Source organism: Sphaeramia orbicularis, chromosome 15 (assembly GCF_902148855.1).
Source record: "Sphaeramia orbicularis chromosome 15, fSphaOr1.1, whole genome shotgun sequence".
Lineage (NCBI taxonomy): Eukaryota > Metazoa > Chordata > Actinopteri > Kurtiformes > Apogonidae > Sphaeramia > Sphaeramia orbicularis.
In genome coordinates, this window is record NC_043971.1 from 52,313,449 (window position 1) to 52,339,745 (window position 26,297).

A 26,297-nucleotide genomic window follows, 5' to 3' on the forward strand; every position below is an offset into this window, starting at 1 on the left:
AGATGGAATCAATTTGACGACTTCCCTTTTTTAAAAATCGTCCTAATTAAAAAATCCGATTTCGATTTAAAATCGATTAACCGTGCAGCCCTACCTCCTCCTGCATCACTTAGTTTTTATCTTGCACATCTTTTTATTCTCATCGTCCTCATTTGGTAAAACATCGCTAACTGCTCTTTGTCACCTCCCACTTGCCTTAAATTAGGGCGGGGTTTGAGACACATCAGACCCGCCTCCATCTCCGCCCACGTTTCATCACAAACCGACACCGAATCACATGAAAAGTCTGTAAAACTCTGGGTCAAAGGTGGAACCATGTGATCACCCAAACAGCTGTAACCATGGAAACAGCAGGAACAGTCAAGTTATTGTCGCAGTTTTGAAAACATTTATTTGCATTATTTTCTGTTACAATCTTCAGTACAGTCTGTCGTCTGACAGGAATGCATGAGAGAAGACATGATTGGCTCAAAACGTCATCACATGAACATGTTCATCATCATCATCATCATCATCATCATCATCAGTAACCGTGTCGTTACTGAACGTTGAAAAACAAACATCTTAATCCAGAAACTCCCATAACCCCCCACCCCTCCCCATGGCCCCGCCCCTCTGTGACTTCCTGTACAAGCCCTTAGAAAAAAATCAACATAAACTGGTGAGTAATAAAAAAGGCCCCGCCCATGTCACGAATGACCCCGCCCCACCCACTGGAGTGACATCATCACCACATTCATAAAGGAAATGGTCCAAAAAACTGAAGAAAAAGAAAGTGAGTCCACATCAGAAAAAAAATATATCAGCCAATCAAATGACACCTGTGGATTACAGCCTGTCTTCTGATTGGCTGCGCGTTTCTCAGAGGCTGGATGTGTTTTACAGATGTGCCGGGAGCTGCTGCCCCCTGGTGGTGACCAGAAATATACAGACGGCATCCGGAGTATATACAGACACAGATGTGGAGACGCCACCGGGTCCGTCAGGCTTCCATCTCATGGTTTTACCAAAGTTCAGACCAAATGTGAAGTGCACTGTCCTAATGGGAGTTAACGCCACAGTAGGAGGGGCTTAATAGTGACCCACAGATGGGGACATGCATGAGGTGATGCTCTGCTTTCCACAATAATTTCATTTGTGTCTTTGACTCTTGGGTTTGGGGAACCTGGTTTTAACGTCACACGTTCACACTAAATATCTGCTGACGTCATAAACAACCGTTTCCATAGGTTTGATGTGAGATCGTCATCGCATTGTGTGACAAGTTCACTTGACTTTTGGTCTGAACAGAGACTCTGGGAAATATTTAAAGGGTTTTTAATAACCTGCTGTTATTTTTTCCATCCAGTTTCACCATATTTACTACAGATAAAGCTGCATTCGTCCTCGTTCAGACGATGTGACGACCAAAGCCCAGTGACTTCGAGAATCTGAACCACGAGCCTCAGAGTGACACCAGTTCCACCCAACGGACCAATAAACCCACAAGGATCTGAGAGCTGGACCTGAATGTCCAAACGTGGACGGACACCAGCAGTAGGACGACCCTGAACAGGTCGACTGCTGCATCATCTGCAGCTAACAGACAGAAATGATACAAAGAATTATTTTACTTACTGGTTGTTGATGGGCTAAACATGCATAAAAACTCAAAACTCTGCGACAGATGTTATATCTATGAGTCGCTGTTACGGATGTGGCTCAATGATGCCCCCAGGAATAAAACGTTAACCCCCCCATGCACCTGGCTCGACCATCTTTGAACAAATGTGGATACATCCATCGGGTCAAACAGAGTCCAGTATTTTGGTTCGAATGAGATTTTTGTCCATTTGTTTTTGTCATTTTCTGCTGTTACAGTGTTGACATCTGAACAAACTTTAATGTGTTTGTACAAAATCCAAACCCAGACCTGAGGACACTGACACGTCCACATCCAATCCATCATTTAGTTCATGAAACATCAGGAAACGAAGACCTGATGTTTATTCCACTTTATATCTGAATTTAAAAAAATAAACAAATAAACAGGTAAAATTAACTGATCGACTAACGTGACACATTTATCAATGACAAAAAGGACACAGAGGCCACGCCCACACGTGTAATTCAATCCTCTGAGTCGGGTTAAAACACTGAGCATCTGATTGGTTAAAATAATCATAGACGCTGCCCACCACCAACGAAGAAGAACAGGATACATTCACCACAGAGAAAACTATTAAAGCTAAAACAAGCATGCTCAAACACCTGACAAATCTCTCCTGACGACGACCTTCCGTTTACCTGACGTCCACCTCGGACCGACATGATCATTGCCTTTCCCACTTTCAGAAACACTTGAACCTGAAACTTGCACATCCTATTTAAGGCTTGTTTACATTTTGCTTACTTCCTGTTTACATTTCATTTACTACCTGGTTAAGGCTTGTTTACTTCCTGTTTACATCTCGTTTACTTTCTGGTTAAGGCTTGTTTACTTCCTGTTTACATCTCGAATACAGACTTTAAAGAGACTAAAGTGCGATGTCCTGTCACATCTCGACTATGTGTCAAAAGCCAGTTTTTAGTCGACAGGTTTTTTTTAACAGGAAATCTGAGTAATAATTTTCAGAATAAGAACAGATTCTTTTGTTTCTCCAGTTTTGTTTTGTTTTCCGTTTCCACAGAATAAGAATCCAGTCTCATCACTGGATTCGAGGAGTTAATGAATGAAAATGAAGAACTCGTTACAGATTCAGTTGAGGTCTGGGCTCGGTACAGCTCAGCAATTCCAATTTGGGACGGCTTGCATGAGTCATGGCTGAACTGATGAGAACTATGGGCAGGTCAGAGTTGGGTTTAAGTAACTCTGAGTTTAGGTTTAACTCTGACATCAAGATTAAATAGTGTGAGTTTAACAACAAATGAATCCAGACGACTGGAGCCTCAACTCCATCATAAATCCATCTGTAACACTGACATTGCTAGAAAAACCACATGGTTCATGGCCGCCATTAGGCACCACTCGTTTTAACTGTGACTCCGGTCTAACTCTCAGACCCCTGAGGTGGTTCCAGGGTCTAGTCTAGAACCAGGTCTGTTTCATCTGACAAAGAACCAGTTTTCCTACTGAAAGGTTTCCTATTGAAAACTGGTTCTTTCCAGAGCAGAGCCAACTCTTTGTGGGTCCTGAACAAAGAACCAGTTACATCGGGGTCTGGTTCAGGACTATCAGGACCAACGGGAACTTTGTAAACATCATTTTTAGAAATCAGAGCTCGAGTAGCATCGAGTCTGTTGAATCCAAACTGGCCTGAACCGACGTTACAACAACTTGTTGCTTGGTAACGTTAGCTTTACCATTAGCTTGTTTCTTTGTAAGATTGTCATTGGCTCTGAACGTGTCTGAACCTGTAGAGACAGAACGAAGCTCTAAGGAGGAAAATGTTCCTGGAGGGTTTGCATGTTGAACCCATGGACGTGGGTATGTAGACGACGCATTGGTCGCCTCAGTCCATTGCTGTGATGTCAACGCTTCTGCCATTTTGCATCAGTTAAAACGCAAACAGGTTAAAGGAGGAGCTGGAGTCAACGAACCGCCACCTGAAAACACAACAGATGGTCTACATGAAAGTCTGAAGGATGAACAGAAGAAATGTCTATAGCGAAAAGTCAAAGGTCAAGATCTCTGATAGACTTAAACGTGCTAACATGCTAACATTTGTTTTTCATCAACTCATTTTATCTTCACAGTGAAGTGTGATATTTAGCGCCATCTAGCGGTGAAGCTGCAGATTTCTCCAACACTAAACATTTTGATTTCCCTCGTTTCCTTGTTTGCGTTTACAACCGACTCCAAAATGGCGGCGGCGCTGACATCTTACCAGTGCGGTGTCTACATGTGTGACTACCGGGCTGAACCAGCACCGGGGGATGTTGGTGGAAAAGGAGTGTCAGGTGTGACTGAGGTGTGACTGAGGCCCCGCCCTCTCAGGTGTGGCTCAGGTCCAGCTCTCCCAGATACCCCCTCCCCTCCAGGAGTCCCTATGAGGGTGGGGTGAAGGGTGGCAGCCCCTCGTCGCTGGGCGTGGCCGTGTCGTCGCTCGGGTCCAGGCTGTCCTTCAGACTCACGGTGCTGTCAGAGGGGGGCGGGGTTGACTCAGAGTGGGGCGGGGTTAACTCTGAGGCAGGGGGTGGGGCCAGCTCTACGGGGGGTGGGGTTTCCGGTGAATGTTCTTGAGTCCCGTTGGCTGTCAGGGATGGAGGAGGAGGAGGAGGGGCCACCTCCTGTGTGGGCGTGGTTGTGGCGGGAGCGGGCGGAGTGAAAATGGAGTCCATTCGGCGGGGGGCGGAGTTAGAGAGGAGGCCGTCGGTGAGTGACAGCGAGGACTTCTCCACCAGACGCCACTGCATGATGCTGGTGTCCTTCCCACCAGTGGAGATCAGGTGACTGTCTTTGTACAGGAAGCTGACGTTGGTCACATGACTGCTGTGAGCGCTGTATTTATGACTGGGAGCCTGGTGACAAACATGTCACATGGTCAACAGCGTTTCATTTTAACGCGACGGGTTCGAGTTTATTCACGTGAACATCTTAAACATGTTAAACGGTGTCAAAATGGTGAAAAATAATCAATATTCAATGGATTGATTAACATCTGAACTGAGGGTCTGTGTATTTAGTATATTTTGTGTGTATTTTGTGTGTCTGGGCATATTTTGTGAACATGTTGTGCATCTGTGTGTGTGTGTGTGTATATTTTGAGTATCTGTGCGTGTCAGTTTGTATTTTGTGTATTTGTGCGTATGTTTAGTGTCTGTGAAAATTTTGTGCATCCGTGTGTATATTTTGCATTTCTTTGTACATTTTGTATATTTTGTGTATCTGCGCATGTCTGTATATTTTGTGTGTCAATACATTTTGTGTCTCTGTATATTCTGTATATATTTTGTGTGTATTTTGTGTAGATGTTGTGCGTTTGTGTGTGTCTGACCTTGGGTGTGGAACATGGGTAGGCGAACAGGTGAACTTTACAGAAGTCGTCTGCGAGGGCGATGACCTTCCTGTTGTGAGACCTGATCAGAGCGTTGATGTCGGTGCCATCGGATCCTTCAGGCCACACCCCTGGTACACACAAATACACACTGGTACTGCAGTACTACTACAGTACAAACACCTGGTACACACAAACACACAATGATGCTGCAGTACTACTACTACTACAGTTCCTGTGTACTTGGAGTCAAACAGAAGCTCAGTAGGGAATCATTTACAAACTACAAAAAGTATAATACTATATGATCTAGTAGAGGAATACTACAAATACTGCAATAATCCTACATCAGAGTGCAGGTACTATGGAGTACCCTGGTTCTGCGTACTATGTACTGAGGTACATGCGTGAACTGACCGAAGACGTGGAATCCCAGGACGCAGGTGTACGTCGCCCAGTCAATGTCTTTACACTCTGAACGATTCCTGATCAGTTTACAACCGTTGGGTACATCCCCTGAAAGTACACCAAAAATACACTGTTACAACACAGTAGTACTATGAGTATACAGTCACTGGTACTAATGGTAGTATTTTGTTGTGTACTCACAGTAGAGGATCTCATAGTCTCCAGAGTTGGACATGATGAAGTTGTTGTCAGGTGACCAGTCCAGGTGAGTGATGTAACTGGAATGACCCTGAAAACACAAACAGCATCTGAGTGATACCTGATCAGTCCGATCGATACCTGATCAGACCGACTGACACCTGATCAGTCCGATCGATACCTGATCAGACCGACTGACACCTGATCAGTCCGATCGATACCTGATCAGACCGACTGACACCTGATCAGTCTGACTGACACCTGATCAGTCCGATCAACACCTGATCAGATCTGAATTATGTCGTCATATCAGATCTGTTTTTACACAAGTCCAGTTTTACTCGGTTTAACTCAATAATTTCAGTTTTAACTGTCGTGTAAACATATTCAGTGAATTTCAACTCAGAACATTTGAACTGAAAGTGTTTGAAAAAAAAAAAAAAAAAGAGTTTCATCTGTTTGTTTCCGCACTCTAAGGCCCGACTTCACCTCTCTAGGGTCACTGGGTTCAACCAAAGAACTGGAACAGGGGTCAGCAACCCTGGTCCTAGAGAGCCACTATCCTGCATGTTTTAGATGTATCCCTCTTCCAACACACCTGATTCAAATGATAAGCCTATCATGAAGCTCTGCAGAAGCCTGATAATGACCATCAGGTGTGCTGGAAGAGGGAAACATCTAAAACATGCAGGATAGTAGCTCTCTAGGACCGGGTTTGCTGACCCCTGAACTAGAACAACAATGGGGTGACAACCAGATCTGGGTCTAGGAATTCTGGTCCCTCTTCTTTACCTCTGATGATCTTCAGACCACGTCCAGCTTCAGTTGTTGCTCACATCACATCACACAGGGAACTGCAGTATTTCTGGCTACACAACTGATACCAACACACACATACATACACACACAGACGTACCGTACACTTTCCATATCGACTGTACTTGCGTCCTTTTTCCGTGACGGTGTAGAGGTAAATAAAGTTATCATGAGATCCGACCGCCAGCAGACCACCATCTACAGTGACACACACACACACACACACACAGGAGGATTCTGGGAAATGTAGTTGAGCTCTCAGACTAAAACAGAAACCATTCTGAGTTTTGACTCCACCCACCTACAGAGAACCGCATCACCGACAGCTGCTCGTTCCCGTCAGTGTGGATCGCCACCAGGTCAGTGGACTCAGCGTCCAGGACGTACCACCTGCGCCAGGAAGACCAATTAGAGACCAGTTAGAGACCAGTTAAAGACCAGTTATGCCGCGTTTGCACTATGTGGAACTGGCTCGGCTCGACTCCGGTACCAGGTCCTATTCCTAGAGACCGTTTCCATTACAGGATACTGCAGACTTTACAGTACCTGGATGTCACAGCGATGCAGCGCGTTACTTCCGTGTCATCTGCTCAGAGTTGCTGATAAACTCACTCGTTGCGTGTTGTCTCGTCAAACTCAAGCTGAATTTTTGCGTCTGAACCTCCTCGACAAACCATGGTGTAGTTTTCAGGCTGTCATCATGTGGATTAACCTACCGCTATTTTTACTGTAAACTTCCGCATCTGTTTTTTGTAAAATGGCGGGTCACTGAGATGACTCGCTGACCAATTAGTGGTCTGCAGTGTTTACACGTCACCTTTTAGTATCTAGTACCCAGTCCTGGAACCTCAGCGGAGATGATACAAAAAAACTAGTACTGGGCACCAGATTCCAGGCCCTTTATCGTAATGGAAATGCAAAAAGGCCGAGTCGAGTTGAGTCAAGCCGGTACCACGTAGTGGAAATGTGGCATTAGAGACCAGTTAGAGACTACTTAGAGACCAGTTACAGACCAGTTAGAGACTAGTTACAGACCAGTTAAAGACCAGTTAGAGACTACTTAGAGACCAGTTACAGACCAGTTAGAGACTAGTTACAGACCAGTTAAAGACCAGTTAGAGACTACTTAGAGACCAGTTACAGACCAGTTAGAGACTAGTTACAGACCAGTTAAAGACCGGTTAGAGACCAGTTACAGACTAGTTAGAGACCAGTTAGAGACTGGTTACAGACCGGTTACATACTAGTTAGAGGCCGGTTAAAGAATGGTTAACTCTTTAAGTGCCAGACAGTTAAGGGGCTAATAAGCCTTAAAAGTGCCACAGAATTTGGCCGTGTTTCAGTATTTCGCGTCGTTTTTATAATATTTCAAGAATCCTGCAGGAAACCGCTCGGTAACATCCGATCGATTGCTGATTAGATCCAAAACGCACCGGACGCAGCCGATTCATTATTGATCGTAATTTGCATAATTTATAATAATAATAATAATAATCTTTATTTATATAGCACTTTTCATACATTAAAAACTGTAGCACAAAGTGCTTTACATATCAGTTTAAAAATCAGTACCGCCCCCCACCCACACCCACCCACCCACGCACACACACACACACACACACACACATACATGCAAACCCACAAGCTCACACATACTTAAGAAGACTGACTGAGCACGGGTAGACCAGAACAAAAATGTACAAGTAAAAGTAAAACATCAATTTAGGAGGCGCTGTCTCAGGGAGCCATCCGCACCAGGAGGCAGCCGCCGACCCCGGCGACCAGGCACCAGCAACACAGCCCCGCATCCCAACTAGTGGGAGAGGGCCAACTGGGACCCCCACCCACCAGAAAGGAGCGGACCCCAGTGAGAGAAGGCGCCACAGCCCCCGGAGTCCACAGCCGCCCCCCGGCATGGAGGGCTCCCTCTGATGAAACACCGGAGAATAAGAAACATTAAAAAGATATAAACATATTATTCGGTCACGTGACCTCAAATTCCCGTCTGCTTGGTCTCAAAAGGGGGACACAGAAAGAACGTCATCGAAATGTGAGAAAGAAATGGGGGTGAATGGTTTGTTTGTACACAAATGTGGCGTGTTCTCCAAAGCCGATCTGATCGGCCCGTGGCACTTTACAGGTTGTTTTCGTAAAGCCGATTTAATCGGCCCATGGCACTGAAAGTGTTAAAGACCAGTTACAGACCAGTTAGAGACTAGTTAGAGACCAGTTAGAGACTATTTAGAGACCGGTGACAGACCAGTGAAAAAGCAGTTAAAGACGGGTTAGAGGTCAGTTACAGCCTAATCCATAGCAGGAGAATAAATGATGTACTGACTTTCCCGAGTGCGTTCCTATGGTAACCACAGCTCCACTGGGATGGAAGTCGGCACAGTGCCCGTGTTCCTGTGGAAATGAACGGAAAGAAACGGATGATGACTATATGAAACAAGACCACCCAGACCTGGACCACAGAACTCAAAACTATTGATCAGCGAGTTGAAAACAAAAATCACATCCATTCATAAATTTATGTTTTTCATTCTGTTCACATTCTCAGGTTAAAATTAAATAATTTCAGTGTTTTGTTGTTTTACTTCGTGTACATCGTGTATGTTTTGATGCTCAACAGACCTTTTATCTTAGTAAAACTGTCAATGTTCTAGATTTGTGAAACGTTCTGATCATAAACAACCATTTAATGCCGTGTTTGCCTCCTTTCGTCAGTTTTACCTCCAGAGTTCGGCTCCACTGCAGACTGTGATCATCGGAGTTCCAGAGACAAACCAGTCGATCCTGAGCACACGTCAGGAACATCTGTCTGGACGGATGACACGCCAAACCCCACAGCTCGTCTGTGTGTCCCTGAACACATCACAACAACACAAACAGCTCATCTATGTCCCTGAACACATCACAACAACACAAACAGCTCATCTATGTCCCTGAACACATCACAGTGAGGACACTTCATTCTCAGGTTTAATAAACTGTTAAACATTAAACATATCAAGTCATTTTTCCAATAATTCTGAACCTAATGAAAACAGACGCCTTCATGGACCTGGACTCACCTGGACCTCAACCATGAAGCCGTCATTGAACGTTCCTCTGAGGATGAAGTTCCGTGAGGTTCCGACCAGGAACTCATCCCCTTTGCCCTCGGACACGGCCCTGATGGCTCCGTACTGATCTGGGACCTGTGAACGCACCGTCCAGTCTGAGTGAAAACCTGCCTTATGTTGTGTCTGTGACCCCCTCCTCAGAGGCTTTGTCTTTTAGATAAAATAATGACTCACCTGGTTACAAAAATAAATAAATATAACTACTGCATGAAAATAAAACAACCACTTTAGTCTCTAATTGTTATACTCACATCCATCTCAAAGAAAAACTACTGAGCTAAAAAAACAACTATTTCCTATGGATTGTAATAAAATAGATGTGTGTTTATATCTTTACATTTTCACAATGTATTTTCAGCATTCTGGTCTAAATCCAAAAGGCAGCTTTAACATTAGATTTACAGTCAACTTTTGCATCAGGATAAAAGACAAACCCATGACCTTCAACTATTAAAAACAGCTGATGTCTCCAATTTGACAAGTTCATCCTAACAAATTAAATTCCACACATTTTCAAAATTTGCTGCTGATTTTTCTTTCATTTGGTGACTTTTTTCCAGGTTTTTCCATGAGTCTGAGCCTGATCTCAGCTCATTGACAGAACATATTGACAGTTTCAGAACCACAGAGGTGTCGGGGTTCTGTTGGACTCACCTCGATGTCCCGGTCGGGTCGAAGATCATGGTCCCACAGGACAATCTTGCGGTCTTTCCCTCCTCCGGTCAGCAGAGTTCCACTCCGCATCTCGCACAGACAGAACACACTGCCCTCGTGACCTTTGACCTGCCGATTGATCCTGAACGCTGTGTGAACAGAGTCCAATAGTTAAGGATTTAACTTTAAATAATTAATGAGGTGTGAAAACGTCTAGACATAAATACTGTAGTTTTATGTTCTTTCTTTTTTTAATGTTCTTGCCAGGAAGCTGCAGTTCCTCCTGTCACCACCAGGAGGCAGCAGATCCACAAATGGAAACCTGCCCCCCTCCCCCCCACCACCAGGAAGAGGAGTGGGTTTTAAGTACAGCCTTCAGTCGTTTTACTCGGTTTAATTCTGGCTTTGACTCCAGAGTCAAACACTGAAGCAGAAAAACCTTTAAATGTTGGCTCCGTTTCCTCCAAAACCTGCTCAGCAACATGTCCGGAAAACCATTAACGGAACCTGAACCCGGGCCAAAGCACACACCCTGCTCCTACCGCGCCTCCTGCTTCTACTCCTACTGTGCCTTTTCCTGCTCTTACTGCGCCTCCTGCTCCAACCATGCCTCCTCCTGATCCTCCTCCTGCTCCTACCACTCCAACTCCTGTTCCTTCCTTACCTTCTCTTGCTCCCACCACTCCGCCTCCTGCTCCAACCATGCTTCCTCCTGCTCCTACCTCACCTTCCCTTGCTCCCACTACTCATCTTGCTCCTACCACTCCTCCTCCTGCTCCTACCTCACCTTCTCTTGCTCCCACCGCTTCTCCTCCTGCTCCTACCACCCCTTCTCTTACTCCCACCAATCCTGCTCCTACCTCACCTTCTCTTGCTCCCACCACTCCTCCTCCTGCTACTACCATGCCTCCTCCTGATCCTGCCACTCCTACCACACCTTCTCTTGCTCCCACCATACCTCCTCCCCCCTCCAGACCTTGAACCTAGACTCACCTCGGGGGCCCTTCCCTGTGGGGGGCTCAGCAGAGTCTCGAGTCCAGACCAGCAGGACTCCCCCAGAGTCACCGGTCAGAATGTCTCCAGTGCTCAGGAAGGCCAGACACTGGACAAACTTTGGCTTCTCGTATTTCTGGACAAAAAAAAAAACTCCATTAATCTGCATTAAACCAAGACTAAGAGTTAGACCAGAATCAGGAACTACGGTTCCTGATCTGGACTCAAGAGAGACCAGACCAGACCTTAGATCAGGATGAAGACCATGACCCTGGTTCAGGCCATTTGTGGTTTTAAATTGTCAATTATCGTTTCAGTCAAGTTTTTCATCATTTCTTTTGTTTTTTAAATCAAATACAGACGCTTCATGTCAATAATTAAATTCTGCAGCATCGGTTTTCAATCATCTCCAAATAAAGAACAGAAAAATGAAGAACACGTCGCTGTTTCCAGCCTTCAGTTTCACCATCTCATCAACATAAAGACTATGTCAAGGTCTGACAATGATTTGATTTTGTCTGTATTTTATACAATGTAACATTAATATTGTTTTGTTAAATATTTGCTGTAAGTTTTACTTTAATTTAACTTCTTTCTTCACCAAATCAGAGATGTTTCTGAATAAAAGGAAGAATTAACTCTTACCCCAAAAATGCCCTGTTTACGGGCCAACGAGGTTCCAGTCCAGGTCCAGAAGAAGATGTGTGACTTTCCACAGGTGACGATGGTGTTTGGGTCGGTGGGATGGAACTCCACGTCCAGGACCACCTCGTTAGTGGTCTAAGAAAGACCACATCAAGTCAGACCCAGATACCAGACCCAGTTCACTGTGTTTTCATTCAGTTTTCTCACCTTAATCTCAGCGATCTTGGACTTTTTCTGCCAGTCCCAAACTGTGAGCATATGGTCGTTACAGTCGTCGATCACACTGAGGTGATGACCTGAGTCCTGTCAGATGACGAGAGGGGCAGAGAGAACACAGACACACAAACAAACAGATAAACAAAGAGACAAACAAGCACAACATCACTGATCTGAGGCACATTTTGTATGGACCACAGTTCCCATCATGCACCTCACCGACCCCCTTTTTCACTTGTATTAACCCTATAAGGACTACCATTATAGCAGGCCTAGATTTATTTATTTTGTTTTTGCAATTACAGTGTCAGAAAAAGTCTTTTTTTTGCCAGTTCTTAACTTTCAATATCTGGCTATTAATTGTCATTATTATATGTGATAAATTATTAAAATGGGGTGTTACAGTAAAAAAGAAAAAAAAAACAAAAAAAACCCATCATATTTAATATGAAAAAAAAAACCGAACTAAATATGCTCAATGAAACTTTATAAGATTATAGAACAAACTTTCAACAATTTTCCATTTGCACAAAGATTTTAGTCTAGATCATTCTGTGTCCATATTCCAGCCTCTTAATTTTAGTTATTTCGAGTCATTTTTTGCCTGACACATCCACAAAAACATTCATCATCTGATTCTTTTACAGACACTGCATCTCTGTATGCCCTGGACAGCTCTGCATATAGATTTGCATACACTGTAAACAGAAATATACAGACATTTATAGAATATTTACAGTTAAAATACAACTAACAATTAACTATACAAACTGGAAAAATACAGATAAAAACAGTGGGAAAAAGGTGAAAAAATGACTCAACAAAAACACAGCAAAACACACTAATACGCTCCAAAACAGCAGTATCACTATTATATACAATTACTTACAAGAACTCACAGCTAAAACCTTACTAAAACGCTGCTAAAAGTAATAAAAACCTTCCATTTCTCTCTCACCGACTGCACTCTGCTGCTCTCTGCCCCGCCCCTGGTCTGAATGTGGCCCCTGAACTGAACTAAAACCAGTTTGACACCCATGGTAGAGTTTCTTAATTATTAGTTTACTCTATCGATGCAGATGTCTGGATACTGATGTATCGTAGAATCGAGATATTTCCACCTCTATACTTGGAAAAACCAACAGGTAAATTCAGACATCTGCTGTGGAGCATCATGAGCCTGTGTCGCTCTGGAAAACTGGTTCCACAGTGGTTGAAACATGAAGGACTGGTCTGAGCTTTGGACCAGATCTGAACTAACCCAGAAAACCTCAGTGGAAAACAGGATGGTGGATACTCACAGCTTTGGAGAACGCCAGCGATCCGACTCCTCGCTCAAACGTCCCCAAACCGATAACCTGCAGCGTGGACAGACTGACGCTGTCCCAGATCCGGACATGAGGCTGCAGCGCCTGAGGATGTAGAACCGGGTCCGTATGAGATTTACTGTAACCACCGGAGAACCCATGATGACACATGTTCTGTGGTCTATGGAGGACTCACCCGTCCGTCTTTGTCAACTCCTGCAATCTGTCCTGTCGCGATTCGGATCTTATCGGGATGGATGGCCAGGCTGACGGACACACACTGCATTAGAATCTGAGTTTATCAGCATTTATTTGTGAACCTTCTGGAGGCGTTTTCTCACCACTTGACACAGTCAGTGTGTCCCAGGTAATGTCGCTGAGTTCGCTCTTCATAGTTGAACAAAACGACGACCGAGGCAATGAAATACACGATCTCTCCAGTGGGAAGGAGGTAGACGTTGGCTCTGCAGTCTCTGCCTCGGTAACCGTACCTGAATGTCATTAAGGACTCACCTGACGCCAACAACACAGCTCTCATGTTTTTACACAACCACGGATTTTCAACAGTTACTGTAAAGCAGGGGTCTCAAACTCATTTTCTTTCAGGTTCCACATTCAGCTCGATTTTTGATCTCCAGTGGGCTGGACCGGTAATATAATAGCATAATAACCTATAAATAATGACAACTCCAAATGTTTGTCTTTGTTTTAGTGATAAAAAACCCAATTAAATTATGAAAACACTTACTTTTATAACTTATCCAAAAAAAATGTGAATAACCTGAAAAAACTGAAATTTAAATCAAAAAACTTAAGAAAATTTAGTGCAATTTTAACAATATTTTGCCTCAACTTATCATTTCTACATGTGCATTATGGATCGGATCTACAAAGATACTAAACACTTAGTAACAGGCAGAAAATTATTAAAATCGTGCTTAATTTTCTTTAGTCATTTCAGGTTGTTCATATTTGTTCAGGGTATTGACATTTTATTGTTACAGATGGTTTGTAAATGTAAATATTTCCATAATGTTATGTTATTTTTTGCACTAAAACAAAGACAAAAATTTGAAGTTTGCATTATTTATAGGCATTGTGTAATATTATTTTTCTCACATCAAAGCAAGAAGAGAATACAGAGTCATTATTTTTTGTCGGTTATTCTGCTGTTATTATTTAACTGTAGATCATATTGGTCTGTATGTGGAACCTGAACTAAAATGAGTTCAACAGCCTAGACTGTGGAATTTTTGCACTTTGCAAATTCATCCCACGGGCCGGACTGGAACCTTTGGCAGTCCGCATTTGGCCCCCGGGCTGCATGTTTGAGAACCCTGGTGTAAAGCCTCTGTGATATTTATATAAAATTATGAGGACAGTGCCCCCTGTGTGCAGACTGAAGGATACACCCATTCCAGTTTGAGTCTTTCCGACGGCAGCTCCGTCCGAACGTCCTCGTAGTTCTCCACATCTGATGGTATGTACATGGTGATCGGTCGACCACGCATGAACATCTTTATGTGATTTCCCTCTAAAACGGCAAACGTACACAAAAATTAAGACACAACAAAATGACAAACAAAAGAACAATAACATCAGGTTGTATTAATGTGAGATCAGATATCAAAAACGTCTGTAAATAAAAACATTGTCCACAGTGGGACTTCACATGTATTAAAAATACAATTTGTACTGAAACAAAGTTCCACAGTGTAATAAAATTCAGCTCCCTCTGGAGGACAAAAGGTGTACAACAACACAACGAGTGTGTGACCATAAAATTACGAGTTTCATCAAAGTTTAAACTGAAATTATTAATACAATCAACATCCAGACAGTCATGTGACAAACAGGAAACAGTCATGTGACAGACAGGTAACGGTCATGTGACAGACAGTAACGGTCATGTGACAGACAGGTAACGGTCATGTGACAGACAGGTAACGATCATGTGACAGACAGGTAACGATCATGTGACAGACAGGTGCGGAGGCGTTGAGTCCGTGCAGGTGAAGCAGAAACACAAACCTCCATTTGGTTTACCTCCATAGAGAATCAGCTGTTTACAACCAAATTAAAGAGCTGTCAATCACAGCAGTGTCCAATCCCGTGCTTTAAAATCTGGTGCTATGGAGGTAAACGAGGGCGGGAGGCAGAGTCACAGACAGGTGTGACATCACCTGAACAATAGCAGGGTGAGCGAGGTGTGGAGCAGAGAGAGAGAGAGAGAAGAGAGAAATGTGATTGGCCCAGAGCAGAAACAGGAAGCACTCATTCAGCCGCTGTTAGCTGTTAGCAATTAGCCTTTAGCTTTGAGCTCTGACAGACTCACCTGCTTGGCTGTTTTTCTCTCTGGTCGACATTTTGGCTGGTTTGAGACAAAGACACCATCACTGAACAACAACACCAACAAGAACCCGAGAGGACGGCCGTCGCTGCCTGGCACCAACATCAACACTGCCCAGTGCTACCAGTGTCAGTACAGGACGCTAATGGTGTCCCTGCCAAGTGCTAACAGTGCCATTATTCAATGCTAACAGTGTCAGTACAGGATGCTAATGGTGTCCCTGCCAAGTGCTAACAGTGCCATTATCCAATGCTAACAGTGTCAGTACAGGATGCTAATGGTGTCACTGCCTGGCGCTAACACTAGCTCCACAGCCTCTGAGAGGTCATACAAATCTGTGGACACGCCCTGTTCACAATGGGATCAAATGTCTGCTGTGCTAACGGGGGCGGGGCAGCTCTGGTGTCCTCTGGGCTGAAACACATGATGAAGATGAGTATGGAATGCATGATGAAGATGATAGAATATTGATTTACCTTGACTGACAACTGGGTCTTTGTGCCTGAAAGACACAAAACACACTGTTTGTTTACTTTAACTTCATAATACTATCAATCATTTTACAAATGGAGCAGGTTACGTGTTCATCAGTGTGCTTGTGTTTACCTTTCAGCATTCTTCACCACCTTTGCCAACAGTTTGGAGGTGGACGCAGCTTTCACCAGCTTGTTCCGGTTTTCCTCTGAACTTTCCCAGGTGCTACTCTGGGAACGTTCCATACCTGAGGACCGCTTCACACTGGGACCTCTGAGGTAAGAAACACAACAACAGTCAGAGTCTGAGGAGCAGCAGGAGGAGGAGCAGCAGCAGGAGGAGGCCCTCTGAGTCACCGAGCTGACATCGATCTGGATAAAACTTACTGATCTACATGTTTGAGAAGCTGCAACTGTTTTTTCATAGTAACATATTGTGTCTTTTACACCTCAAAAGAAAACTAAATATTACACTGATTCAGTTTAGAAAATAGACTGTTGAAGCTCTGATTGACTAAGAGTTTCCTCCTTCTAGAGCAGCAGGAGAAACACACAACCCAGGGAGAGGAGGTCTGCTGGAGGAGGAGTTAGAGCAGAGGAGGCCTGTTGGAGGAGGAGTTATAGCAGAGGAGGCCTGTTGGAGGAGGAGTTAGAGCAGAGGAGGCCTGTTGGAGGAGGAGTTAGCGCAGAGGAGGCCTGTTGGAGGAGGAGTTAGCGCAGAGGAGGTCGTCTGAAGGCAGAGTTAGAGCAGAGGAGGTCTGTTGGAGGCGGAGTTAGACCAGAGGAGGCCTGCTGGAAGAGGAGTTAGAGCAGAGGAGGTCTGCTGGAGGAGGAGTTAGAGCAGAGACACCTGTTGGAGGCGGAGTTAGAGCAGGGGAGGTTTACTGTAGGAGGAGGAGTTAGAGCAGAGGGGGTCTACTGGAGGAGGAGTTAGAGCAGAGGAGGCCTGCTGGAGGAGGAGTTAGAGCAGAGGAGGCCTGTTGGAGGAGGAGTTAGCGCAGAGGAGGCCTGTTGGAGGAGGAGTTAGTGCAGAGGAGGTCGTCTGAAGGCAGAGTTAGAGCAGAGGAGGCCTGTTGGAGGCGGAGTTAGACCAGAGGAGGCCTGCTGGAAGAGGAGTTAGAGCAGAGGAGGTCTGCTGGAGGAGGAGTTAGAGCAGAGACACCTGTTGGAGGCGGAGTTAGAGCAGGGGAGGTTTACTGTAGGAGGAGGAGTTAGAGCAGAGGGGGTCTACTGGAGGAGGTGTTAGAGCAGAGGAGGCCTGTTGGAGGAGGAGCTAGAACAGAGGAGGTCTACTGGAGGAGGAGTTAGAGCAGATGAGTCCTATTGGAGGAGCAGCAGGAGGAGTTAGACTAAACCCAGTTAGTAGTCTAACTGAATCATCAGAGGTTCTGGAGGTTCAGGATCATTCAGGCCTCATTTATGAAAATCAGCATTGCAGTCAGTTTGTATCCGTTTTCACAGATTGTCTGTGAACACACCATGATGTGTTTAAGGTATATCAATCTATATGTTGACCAAAGTTATTTTTAATAAATGAGGCCAAAGATCCTGGTCCAGTGGAGCCAATGTCCTCCTCCTCCTCAGTGGAGGTCCATGGCTCCTCTGGATGGAGGGGTGAGGGTGGGGGGTCAGGCCAACAGCTCACAAACAGAAACCTTTTGGGAGGGGTGTGGCTTTTACTGCTGTCGGACTGGGTCGATCTCTGCAGGTGGGGGGTCTGGGGGGAGGAAGGGGAAGGACTGGGAGCTGGTTCCTTTGGGTGAGGAGGCTCCTCACGCTCCTGGATCTCCTCCATCTGAGACCGTTGACTGCCGAGCTCCTTCTTCCTGTCTGCTCCGCTGTGGATCAAAACCAGTACGATGAAAACCAGTTCGGAGAAAACCATGAGCATAGAAGCTGTTGGACCGGCTGGTCTTGGGTCTTCAAGGACCCTACAGACTCTCAGGTCATATGGTGCCCATCAGTCAGCTCAGGAAATGTACAGCTGTTGATCAAACAGTCAATAAAACTGTTCAAACATCCACAGCGTTTACGTCCCTGGTGCAGAGTGGGGTTCTGGAAGTCATTTCATTTCACTACAGTCTCATAAGGAAATAAAAATACTCCCAGTGTCCCTGTTTGTCAGCGTCATGTTCGGTCTGAATCAATCCCCAGTTGAATGTGTGAGGTTGTCAGGTCCTGTCTCTATGTCCCAGTCCTGTGGTCTGGATGCATATCAATCTAACAATAGAAGTGGGCGGGACTTTCACTGGAGGAGAACTGAACTAATTCAATCAAAGTCTATCAGTGATCAATAGGAACTACACTGATATCTGGAACCATTTACATGTTGTAAGCCATCGAAATATGAACCATTATAAGTAAAGGCACAGTTGAAATTTTTTTCAAAAATTCATCAAAAATTCAAAAATCTAAATTTCTCAAAACTGTGAACAAACTTTGCAGGCATTGTTCCAAAGGTGATACATGTAAAATTTGAAATTGATCCAACCAGTAGTTTCAGAGAAGATGTTAGAAGAAATTACTAACGAAGATGACAACACCAGACCACAGAGCCTTCACAATATGAGCCTGGACTGTCCTGTCGGTCCTTTTTAAGGACAACAGCTGTACTTCATTCATTCATTCAGTACTTTTACTGCATCTGGTACCCAACCATAATCCTGCTGGAAAACTGACATCAACTCCATGCTGGACCAGAACCACGCAGCAATAGATGAACATCCGATTCAGGTAGATCTTACCTCTTGGCAGCAGATGACACTGTCTCCTTCCTGGTGACAGACGTCGAGTCTCTCTTTCTTCCAGAAGTTCCACCGTTAGCGATACAGGACATTGAATACGCTTCACGTAGCGGAGTTCCACCTACAGACCAAACACACAGGTGTTAAGAGGACCAGAACCAGGTGAACACTGACCAGAACTAGGTGAACTGAACTGGTGTTGAACTGAACTGGTACTAGAGCTTTGAACAGACTCATGATGTTCATGTTCGTCCTGTAGTGGATGTGATCTCCTTGGTGTTGTCTCCTTAGATCAGGCGTGACCTGATCATAACTGCATTAGTCTGTTTACAACAAACACCACATCAGGGCCGTCAAAGTTCAGGTTCCACATTCAGCCCAATATGATGTGGGCCGGACCAGTAAAATACTAACAGTGAAAAAAGTAAAATACATTATATTGTATCAACAAACGAAAGAGAAAAATATGTAGTTGTCATTATTTATAGGCTATTACAATAGAATTTTACTGGTTCTGACCCACTTTAGATCATATTGGTCTGAATGTGGAACATGACCTAAAATGAGTGTGACATCTTTGATTGTAATTTTTAGAGTTCATAAATTCATCCCATGGGCTTGATTGGACCCTTTGGCGGCTGGTTGTGACCCACAGGCCATATGTTTGACCCCTCTGCATTACATGATATTCTATACTGATGTAAAACCACATAAATTTAGCATCATGACACCATCATCATCGTGTTTGACACTCTGTAATTTGACAGAACCTGAATAGGGGTGTTTGAAAATATCGGTTCTGCAATATATCATGATATTTCATTTCACAATACTGTATCGATGTTAAAAAGTACTGTATTGATATTTTTAGGTATTTATTCAAATGCAGATATGACGGAGGTTCATTTTTGTTTTTTCTTTTTCTTTATTTATATCTTATTTATTATTATTTAGCACTGTTTTATTAAATAATGTTTATTTGAAGCATCCTAAAAGGACTTTTTACTGTCTGAGAGGCAGATGTTAGTTCCTTTGGAAACTAGAAGAATTAGAAAAATGTTGTGCTATAGCATTAGATCCTGATCTGGTCAAATAAAAATGTGTTTAGTATTTGTACATATCTCTGGTGTAATTCAATTCTTTGAGGAAATAATCTTTACCAAAAAACAGAAAGAAACAAAAATTTGCCTTTCTAACAGTATCTTGATATATTGTGATATATCGTATCGTGATCCTAGTATTGTGATTTGTATCGTATCACCAGATTCTTGCCAATACACACCCCTAAACCTGAATGATGACCAGTGTTGGTTCAGAAGGTTTGAGTAAACCTGGTTTTAGTGTCTACACTGGGCCAGACCAGACCGGACTGAACCAGTAAAACCAAAAACAGACCCAGCTCTAGATGGAACCAGCTGATGAATCCTGGATCCTCTAAAGTAGTGAAAATAAGACACTGAAGACGAGTGAAGTGAAGCGTTCACCTTTTCCTGTGTGTTGTTTCTTGGTGTTCGACGCTGAGTCTTCGGAGGCAGCGAGGCGGCGGAGGACGTCGGCCAGAGCCGCCTTCATCACCGTCAGCTCATCCTCCTGCTGCTGAACACGGAGCTCCAGCGCCGACAGGCGGTCATTGACGTCCGAAACACTGGCTCCGGACATACTGTCATCTGGACAAACCAACACATCGACACTTTAATATAAAGGACATGAATATGGGGGAAACAGAGCCCCCTTTAGGCTAACATGGTGCACTTACCTTTTATTAGACCCACGCAGTTTAACAACCACCAATAATACAAAAGGAAACAGCCTCAAGCTTTAAACAGTGTAAACACAGCATAACCATGGACCATGTGTTCTTTGTTGTTTGCATGTTTTTTATGCGTTGTTTATGTGTTTACACGAACGGTCCTGTGTTGTTTATGCAAATGTTTGTCTTTACATGTTGTTTATATATTGTTTTTGTATAGTTTACGTGTTGCTTACATGTTTATGCAAGTGTTTGTGTTGTTTGCAAGTTTTGTTAATGCAAGTATTTATGTTTTCTATACTTGCTGTTTAGATATTTTTTACTCATCTCCACTGGCGTTAACATGTTTGTGTGGGTGTTTCTGTGTTGTTCACATATTGTTTACACGTTTATGTGGATGTTAACACAGGGTTCCTACACATTTGAAATTTCTAAATTCTATACTTTTTCCAAACCCTAATTTCCAGTTGTCTTGGTAAAATAATTTCAACCAGTCGTTATATTTGGTTTATGAGCCAGTCGTCAGAGAATTTCCATCTACCCATTGTGAGTTCTGCCAACGATCATACAAGGCATGTTGAATATCTCGCTCATGAACAGTTTGTGGATGTCACCTGTCTGTCAAAGCAACAGTGAAACTTAACGACACCTGGGTGGGCCTTTAAATGGTTTGGATGTGGATAAGAGCAGAGGGCGGGGCATTCAACTTGTCAATCTGCCCAAATGTTTTCTGGAACTCGTAGCCAACTGTATGTGCTCTCACACAAACATTTTAGCTGCGCTAGCAAGCACCTTAACAGAACAGATCGATCCATTTATTTTTTTTAGATATTCATAATTGTATGTTTTAGAAAATAGAACAGTGGGAACAGTCTGGGAAACATAAATATTTTTCCGTACATCTGCTTCCATTTTCCATACTTTTCCAGACCTGGAAATTTATAGGATCTAATTCCATACTTTTCCATACTTGCGTAGGAACCCTGTTAACATGTTATTTGCATGTTTACATTGTTATGCAGATGTTTATTGCTTACATGTTTGTGGGTGTTGTTTGTATGTCATTTAAATATTGTTCATTTGTTGTTTACATGTTTATGTATTTATGTAGGTGTTTGTTGTTTACATGTTTACTGACATGTTTGTATGATTTTTATATGTTGTTTGCATGGTTTTTATGTGCTTTTTACATGTTTACGTGTTTGGGGTTTTTTGCTTTTACATATTTATGTGTTGTTTTTTTTTTTTACAAGTTTTGTACGTGTTGTTTGTGTGTTTGTCACAAGTTGTTTATGTGTTGTTTACATGTTTTTATGTGTTGTTTACATGTTATTTACATGTTTTTGTGTGTTTACATGTTTTGTATGTGTTGTTTACATGTTTATGTGGCGTTCCTGCATGTGGTTCAGGTATCACTTCATGCCTGGGGGGTTTAAATACTTGTAAATGTGTCATATTTCACAGCTGTGTCTCACATTCCTCAGCTTTAGCTCAGGGTTATGGTTATGGTTAGTGTGTAACATTTACACAGTGTTTTTAACAGGTTAGTTCAGTCCTGTCCATTAGTCCTGCTGGTTTAACCTCTGTTTAACCTTTACTACTTATGGTTATTGATCACTGATTGACAGGAGTCGTTTTGTTCTGAGTGTTGAATAGTAAAGTGTTTAGTGCGTCTGAATGAACAGTGGTGAACAGACGCTGCATGTGTCTGCATGTCGACAACACAAACACACAAACACAATAACACACAGCGCCCTGTAATTCAGTTCAGCTGACTCCGATGGTGGCTGGGTGGGGGTTGTTGGCATATGGGGGGGCAGCACCACATATTTCAGAGACAAAGTCCAGGACTGAATCCAACACATTGTTTAATTCAGCATCTGTAGGTTAGTGTGTCGGGGGGGGGGGGGGGGGGGGGGGGGGGGGTGATGATGATGCTGGCGTCCATGGTTTAAGGTGGGTTTTAAGGTAGACTGGGGTTTGAGGAGAATTCAAGGTGGACTGGGGTTTAAGGTGAGTTTAAGGTGGGTTCAAGGTAGACTGGGGTTTAAGGTGGGTTCAAGGTGGACTGGAATTTAAGGTGAGTTTAAGGTAAACTGAGGTTTAAGGTAGACTCAAGGTGGACTGGGGTTTAAGGTGGGTTTGAGGTAGACTGTTTAAGGTAGACTGAGGTTTAAGGTAGACTCAAGGTGGACTGGGGTTTAAGGTGGGTTTGAGGTAGACTGTTTAAGGTAGACTGAGGTTTAAGGTAGACTCAAGGTGGACTGGGGTTTGAGGTGGGTTTGAGGTAGACTGGGGTTTAAGGTGGGTTCAAGGTAGACTGGGGTTTGAGGTGGATTGGGGTTTAAGGTGGGATCAAGGTAGACTGGGGTTTAAGGTGGATTGGGGTTTAAGGTGGGTTCAAGGTAGACTGGGATTTACGATCATGGTAGACTGGGGTTTAAGGGTTCCGTCAGTGACCTCTACATAAACACTTCTTGTTTTGAACTTCCTGTATCTTTCAGAATAAAAGCACATACTAACATAACCACGAATGCTGCAATAAAAGCTGATGGGATCCAGTTTAAGGTTTAAAACTGAATCCAGGTCCAGAATTAAAACCTTAATCAAGGACACAGTGGATCACAAGGTCATGTTAACGTGTCACTAAAAACACGCCACAGTCATGTGACTTCCCATCCAACAGAGTTTACGTGTCTGAAAACCAGGGTGGAGACAGATGGTTATCTCTGGTCATCACTGGTTAATGATTAACACATTAACAGTCACTGACAATAACCAATAAAACCAGTGAAAACCACATCACAGCCACTGGTTCAACCATTAAACACTAGAAATAGACGCACTACTGCCGACTGTCATTATTATCAAAAAATAAAATCAGTATTTTGAACTGAAAAAAAGAAAACAATTAACTTTAAACCATCTAATGTACAAAACCGGTGTAATTAAAATATCCTGAACTGGTTTAAACTGAAAACCAGCAGCTGATATCTGATTGATTTCACATCCTTATTTAATACGTGTCTCAGTGGTTGTTCTTTCCATTTTATCTTAATGATATCTGTTCAGTGTTTTTGTGTTTATCATATCTGGAACCATGTCTCTGAACAAATACTGTTTGTTTTGAATGTTCAGTCTCCATCTGATGGTTTTTATGTCACAGTTTATTCACTAAAAAGATTCAGTAAAAATAAAAATGAACCAGGTGATATTTCACTGACAATGTCCATGTTTAAGTGTGTAATTAAAGGTTTGCATTTATTAGTGATGTTTTCATCTGCAGATGGTGGCAGTTGGTCTGAATGATATGAAAACAATAGTCTGACTATGACTCCATATCAATAATTAACAGGTTCAGCTTTAACTCACTGTGTCCTGATGGTCTGATCCTGGAAAAGCCACATGTTTATGAGACCAGATGTACACCCTCAGTCCTGGTTCATTATTTACCGTCATCGTTAAAATTATTAAAGGGTTAAAGTCATGTGCATCCTGTTGTTTCTGTTACAGATATTTAACCATTTACTGCCTGTTTTCGACGCTCATTCAGAACCAGAACCTTTAACCCATTAAACAATGAATGTTTATCACGATCATTATTGACACTGAACTGGCAAAGCTTTATCAAGAGGACACTCTGGTCTGGACCCTGCAGAACCCCAACAGACCCGGGTCTGGACCCTGCAGAACCCCAACAGACCTGGGTCTGGACCCTGCAGACCCCCGACAGACCCGAATCTCGACCCAGCAGAACCCCAACAGACCCAGGTTTGGACCCCTCAGAACCCCAACCGGCCTGGACTGTGCAGGTCTCTATCAGACCCGGGTCTGGTCCCCCTCCCCCAGGTCCGGTCCAGTCCGATCCGTTCGTTCCACGGACCCGGGCCCTCCGGAGGGGCGGTGTAGACCCGATCCCGCTCCTCTTCGTAAATACACCAGTGACACGTGTAAAGACGCCACGGGAAGCGGCGCGTGCGGCTCCGCGGCCCGCGGCGTCCCCACGGTAACCCTTTGATCTGCGGCGCACGAGCGGCGCGTGCGGGACTCACCCAGACTGCCAGTGAATCCGTCCATTTTCCGGGACAAAGGTCTGGGTCCGGGTCCGGGTCTGGAGGAGGCCTAAGGAGGAGGAGGAGGAGGAGGAGGGCTGGCGAGACACTGCGGGCCTCCGTCCGGGTTTTTCCACACGAGGAGGAGCGGGACGAGGCCTCACGAGCCGTGCCTGTCCGGGCAGCGCCGCGCGTGTTCGCCGGTCCTATGGAACAAAGACCCGGTCCCGGAGGGTCCGAGCACCGAACGGAGACTCCGAGCAGAAAGAAGCGGAAACACCGACAGGACGGACCGACGGAGGCGCGTTTCCGACTCCGCCTGCTCTGGCAGCGCGCGCTTCCCCTGCAGGAGGAGGCGGAGGAGGAAGAGGAGGAGGGGTCAGGTTTCACAAACACAAGGGCCTGCAGCGACCCCCGGCGGAAGGACACCGACGGTACAACACTGGGGCGGAGGAGAAACAACACAAGTGAAGGACACGCACAACAAAACAAATCCATCAGATACAAGCAAACACATACAGCAACAAAAAGCAGAACAAAACGACACAGCTGAATAACACAACACAGAATAACACACACAATACAACAGAACACAACACAAAAATAACACCATAAAACACACAACAGGACACATAATAGTCCACAGTTTAATCAGGATCCAGACAGACTCGGGTTCAGACGGATCTGGGTCCAGGGTCCGGCTGATCCAAGTCCAGTTTATGTCCTGAATATGGACCTTGAAATGTGAACTGGTTCCTCAGTTTCACATCATGTCACGTGACAATTAATTTAATAACAGGTTAATTAACCCTTTCATGCATGAATTATGAGAACCTTCGTCAAGATTTTTTTCTTGAGTGTTTTTATTCCTCTTTGGGCAAGAAAAAAAAAACAAAAAACAGTGAGATTGATTCTTTTTTGTTTTTTTTAATTAACCTATTTTTCATAGAGTTACAAAAATGTCCACTCATTTGGACACCATGTGTTTAATTTTCTAAGCAAAGAAACATGTATTTAAAACCCATCATCAGAAAGTGATAAACTGTGTGAAAACTATGAAACAAAAGTATTTTTAATGCAGCTAATCTAATGTTTTCTCACCTTTTAACATAATCTAATACTAGTTCTTACTCATTTCATGGAGATAATAATAATAAAAAAAACTTTTAAGAAAACTGTTAATTAGAGTCTAATAACAATTAGCTCTTCATTTACACTCAGTCATGTTAGTGCAGATCAGGTTTATTAAGAGCACAAAGTTACAGTAATGGTATGAATTGCAGTGTGTGAGATGATGCATAAGTGTCCACTGTGTTGGCTGATATGGAACTAAAACAACAAAACCCAAAAATATACAACCGTTTTGAATAACTGTCCACTGTAGTGAACACTCTGCATGAAAGGGTTAATGTGATGTTTATCATTACGCTGCATGAATAAATGTATTTAAAACATATTTTCATGCAGAAACTTGTTTGTTCATAAACATATCATATATATAAAATCCCTTAATGATCCAAATAAACATCTCATCACGTCTACTGTGATATTAATCCATTTTGTTATTGATGTGTCTTTTATTAAACCAGC

At 43.6% G+C, this 26,297-nt stretch overlaps 1 protein-coding gene across 3 annotated transcripts; it reads right to left on the reverse strand.

The window, feature by feature from the left end:
- Positions 1–368: 368 nt before the first annotated feature.
- On the reverse strand, positions 369–25,036 carry eml4 (EMAP like 4). Of its 3 annotated transcripts, XM_030155390.1 has the most exons (24): positions 24,708–25,036; positions 20,390–20,572; positions 18,906–19,026; positions 17,817–17,999; positions 16,295–16,435; positions 16,165–16,190; positions 15,674–15,709; positions 14,749–14,872; positions 13,680–13,829; positions 13,535–13,604; positions 13,333–13,443; positions 12,023–12,118; positions 11,816–11,950; positions 11,171–11,306; positions 10,178–10,326; positions 9,473–9,598; positions 9,132–9,263; positions 8,737–8,804; positions 6,700–6,788; positions 6,499–6,596; positions 5,586–5,673; positions 5,394–5,492; positions 4,977–5,107; positions 369–4,500 (listed from the first exon to the last, which is right to left on the reverse strand). In XM_030155390.1, the coding sequence occupies exons 1-24, from the start codon at positions 24,730–24,732 to the stop codon at positions 4,027–4,029; spliced, it is 2,991 nt and encodes a 996-aa protein (XP_030011250.1). In that variant the 5' UTR covers positions 24,733–25,036; the 3' UTR covers positions 369–4,026. The 3 variants fall into 3 exon arrangements, with proteins under 3 accessions (XP_030011250.1, XP_030011252.1, XP_030011251.1); XM_030155392.1 differs by lacking the exon at positions 17,817–17,999; XM_030155391.1 differs by lacking the exon at positions 15,674–15,709.
- Between the last annotated feature and the right edge of the window lie 1,261 nt (positions 25,037–26,297).